The sequence below is a fragment of the Octopus bimaculoides genome, chromosome 5, assembly GCF_001194135.2.
Source record: "Octopus bimaculoides isolate UCB-OBI-ISO-001 chromosome 5, ASM119413v2, whole genome shotgun sequence".
NCBI classification, from domain to species: Eukaryota; Metazoa; Mollusca; class Cephalopoda; order Octopoda; family Octopodidae; genus Octopus; species Octopus bimaculoides.
The window spans coordinates 123,657,227-123,662,080 of record NC_068985.1 but is presented as its reverse complement, the minus strand read 5'-3'; the positions used below and the strand labels follow the sequence as shown (position 1 = coordinate 123,662,080).

Here is a 4,854-nt window from a genome sequence, read left to right as displayed (position 1 = left end):
GGGTGGCACATGAAAGACACCATTTCGAGCGTGGCCGTTTTCGTACGGGTGACACGTAAAAGCACCCACTACACTCTCGGAGTGGTTGGCGTTAGGAAGGGCATCCAGCTGTAGAAACTCTGCCAAATTAGATTGGAGCCTGGTGTTGCCATCTGGTTTCACCAGTCCTCAGTCAAATCGTCCAACCCATGCTAGCATGGAAGGCAGACGTTAAACGATGATGATGATGATGATGATGATGATGTTGGAAACAGCATTCAAGAGTGTTAAAGAAAAAGTAACGTTTGAATACAGAACTGGTGATGGCTTGTTCAACCAACAGTGCTTCAAAGCAAAAGCTTAGACTTTGGTTCAAACAGTTCAAGACTTGATCTTTTCAGATGGTTATGCTCTTATAGCACACACTCTCAAGGACATGCAACGGATTCTAAATAACTTCTCATGTGCATCGAAGGCTTTTGGTCTATCAGCATCAACAAAACTGAGCTTGTCCATCAGACCATATATGAGCATGTCTAGATATGCAATTATATGCATGAGAATACATACATAAGACATACAAATCTGCACATACATACATACATACAGACAAACAAAAATACCCTGTTGTTGATGTTGAAATTCCAACGAAGGAGCTTTGGATCTAGGTTAGAAACCGGTTCTTTCTCTATTGGCAAGATATCTTAAAATAAACTGAATAATGACATACACAAATATATACATACATACATACGTATGTACATATGTATGTATATATGTATGCATGTGTGTGTGTATGTATGTATGTATGTATGTATGTATTTATGTATGTATGTATGTATAAGTATATGAACCAGAAGTGTTCTGATTATAAAATGGTGAATATATCATCAAAAATCTCATAAGATAGAACACAACATGTACCACTCCTAAACCATAGACACATAGATTATATTACAATAATACTTGAATGCAAAAGTTCCTTATTTACAAGAAATCACCAACTAACAAACTACAGAACATATTTCAGACTAATATACAGACTTCAATGTAGACATGATCATTGTGAACTTCAAAACTCAAATCGTTACATCAGACACAGAAATACAAACCTTTATCGTTGGATGACCATGCATTTACATATAAATCATTGCATCTCATTGTAATACAGTTCAAAAAATGAAATAGAAAAATGCTTGTTGAAAGTACCATCATTTTATGTAGAATTCAACAAGTATAATTATGAATGCTCTACTAATAGCAAAATACAAACCTAAATTAAACACGGAAATATAACGTAAATGAAAATGTTATAACATCCATGAAATTTAGCAGGATTTACGGCTCTTAATCTTAAATCTAGTGTTGAGGATTTTATCAGTAATAAAATTATTTCCTAGGCCCTTTACAACTTGAGGTGGTACACATGGGCAACATACCATTACAACAGCTTCATTTGAAAATGGAATTGTTAATGTCTCAAATTGTTCCAAACCAAAAATAAAGAATTAACAAAGCATCCTTAATACAAAAGATTAAACTTGAATTTAGCCATGTTTTTAATGTGAAATATTTGAAAGTCAAGCATTCAATGCGTACACATATATAATGTAATATAATTTAATATTATACATATATATGTATATATGTGTGTGTGTTTCTGTGTATGTGTGTGTGTTTGTATATATGTATATATATGTATATACACACACAAACACACACGCACATATATACATGCTCACTCACACACATACACACACATGCACACACACATATACATATATACATATGTATATATGTATATCTGTACATATATACATATATACATATATACAATATATACAATAGAGTGAAAAAGAAAAAAAATGTGTAGGTTCAGCAAATGTGCATGTATATATATATATATATCACTAAAAATGGAGTTTATGATAAATACAATTGATTTATGCACAGTTTCAGTTAGGCAGATGCAACACTATGACCTACAGATTGGAACATATAGACTTATATAAACTTTCACAAACACACACACATGAATGTATGTATACATATATGTATTTACTTCAAAATAAACTTAAATAGTACTTATTTTGTTCCATCTTTTTGCTTTCTTCTTTAATAGCAGGAGACACCACCAGAAAAAGAATATTCCGTTAATGCCAGTCTAAAAAACAGTACATGTTCTGAAAATAACACAGATCCAGATATAAATATGGAATATTCTGGGCTGGACTATAGTGAAGGTGAACAATGTTTACAGTTTGCTGATGGGGAGCAATAACACTGACTTGATATCATTTTATTATAAGAGACTTCAGAAGGAGGTTTCCATCAAAAACAGGTAAGCACTTTATACATACATTTGTGCAAAGGTAATGACAGAAGAGTGAGTAAATTTGTGAGTTAGAGGTTATAAGACTAATGTAGTTAAGACATTGCTTCATTAAGTCAGATATACCAATTTAGACATATTCTTTAAGCCAAACAATTTGTTCGTGTGAAAACATGTGCATCAATGTACCTGTAAAAGGAATGTTTTTTTTTTCTTTCGTGTGTATATTTGAATACTAATTCATTACTTTGAGTAGCAATATAATGCATCTGCAAAGAGTTACCTCAAATATACAAACAAACTTTCGTTAAATCCTTGATAAAATCCACAAATACTAACTTCAACACTTCAACAGTATCATGCCTGAGATTAACAGTATCATGCCTGAGATTAACAGTATCATGCCTGAGATTAACAGTATCATGCCTGAGATTAACAGTATCATGCCTGAGATTAACAGTATCATGCCTGAGATTAATAGTATCATGCCTGAGATAATTGCTCAACTAAATACTGAAATCACACTCTCCAGAGACAATCACCAGTTTAAATATTAAACCTCCTAATACTTCAAATATATCAAAATGTATTAAAGATGACACAACATCAGCCTTGAAATGACAAACCTTGAAATTTAATGATGTTCACTTGAAACATCAGCTTAAACTAAACACTGGGTTATATTATAAAAATGAGAGGAAGCATGACTGTTGGGTGAAGGAGTTTACTTTATAATCATGTGGTTTGATTTCAATCCCTCAACACAGTTACTTCAACAAGTATCTTTTATAATATTCCCTAGTTTGACTATTGCCATATAAGTCGAAATCGGTAAATGAAAAGTATATATATATGTTTATGTGTATGTTGTGTATGCATATGTATATATGTGTGTCTTTCATTGATTATTAGATAAACAATAAAAACTGATAAACCAGTGCTTTCCTGTAGTATTTGTTCAACCCAAGTTGCACAGACACTCTTTTGTCATTCTCACCATTATAAATCCAGTCAATTAGTGATTGGATTTCTGAAAAAAATAAATGATGATTTCACATAGAAATACAATGTTAAAAAAAAACATTATTTGAATGACTTTAAAAAGAAAAATCAACAAATGCATAAACATTGCAAATGTAAACCACTTGCTTTTTATACAATATTTTTGTAGACAGAAAAGGAAGGATTAGATGAACTGACTTTAATCCTTACATTGGAATCTCATCTGAGACCATGTACCCATCATAATACAGTGATATAGTATCAGAGCATCCTAACAAAATGCTGTTAATCCTTTAATAATTGTTGGCAACAATACATTATTTTAAACTAATTGGTTTATCTGATTTACTGAAGCACTTATGATATTGGCTTATTAAGCAAAATCTCCATATACATTAAAAGTGATTACTCAGTCTTGGATGAGATCCCAGTATAAGAACCAAAACTAGCATGATGGACCCCTGTTTTTCTGTCCACACAGAAAGTGTATAAAAATAATTTATTGTTTCTGTATAGACACAATATTCACTGAAAGGCGATAGTCTTAATCATATTATCACAACAAAACATTGCTACTGCACTGGAAAAGTAGAAGATAAATTCTTTAGTGGAATTTTAGTTAATAATCTAGTACGAATAGTTTCATAACAATATTCTACCGTTATGGCTGACAAATATGCGAGGAATAATCACATGTGAGACGAAACAGTGACATAACCAATACAAATTTTGAAAGAAGCCCAGAGGAAGTAACCATTCCTCAATGGTGATGTTTGTTATCTCCCTTATTTTATAGAACAGTTATAAGTCACCATTAAAATAAAAATTAGCAAAAACGTCAATATTAAACTTAATATAAAATTTGGGATAAGAAATATGGTTATAATTGAATACTTTTGTCTGAGTGGATATTCATCCATGCGTGAAAGTATTTTGGAACAAATGTACACTTGCATGTGTACACAACACATAGGATGAGGAGTTTGAAAGATAGATATATAATCTGTAACTCATTCTCCCAATTGAGCTGAGTCCAGGGTGGGTACCCTGAAAGACATAATCATTAGGCATCAATGTTATCTCTACAGTTGGCCGAACACATTGAAATTTTCTATAATTAGTGTTCTGTATATTTAATGTGAAGAAATGTGTGGCAGCTGATTGCCAGGTTCAGCTGTTATATACAGCTATTTATTGTGATAGTAGCACATTTCCAACAAATTTCCTTTTAATTTCATTTCTTCATAAAACAGACAATGTGACATAGTTTGAATGCTCTGGTCAGTTTCTGGCTTGATATAGGAATCAACACATGTTCATCCAAATCTCTGCAGGTATATCAGAGTAAATATTCTCTAGCACTGCATGCAACCAATTATCTTGGTCTTTTGTATTTCTTGTGTAGGACACAGGAAATCAATCTGCACCATTTCATCATGTTTTTATGATCCCTCCTTTCACATAGGTTCCATCAACTTTGAGCACTCTGCTCTTGTGTATACAACCATCATCTTCCATATATATATATATATATATATATA

The 4,854-nt window shown here is 32.0% G+C and overlaps 1 protein-coding gene across 6 annotated transcripts in view; it reads left to right on the top strand.

Annotated features, from left to right (window-relative positions):
- LOC128247835 (uncharacterized) overlaps positions 1–4,854 on the top strand; it is a 641,437-nt gene that overhangs the window by 632,469 nt on the left and 4,114 nt on the right. For all 6 annotated transcript variants that reach the window (XR_008264160.1, XR_008264159.1, XR_008264157.1 and 3 more), the window contains one exon: positions 2,102–2,320. Coding sequence is in view for 1 of the 6 variants with exons in the window: in XM_052967987.1 (XP_052823947.1) it covers positions 2,102–2,260 (159 nt within the window). In the remaining 5 variants the exon portion in view is untranslated. The remainder of the gene's footprint in view (positions 1–2,101; positions 2,321–4,854) is intronic.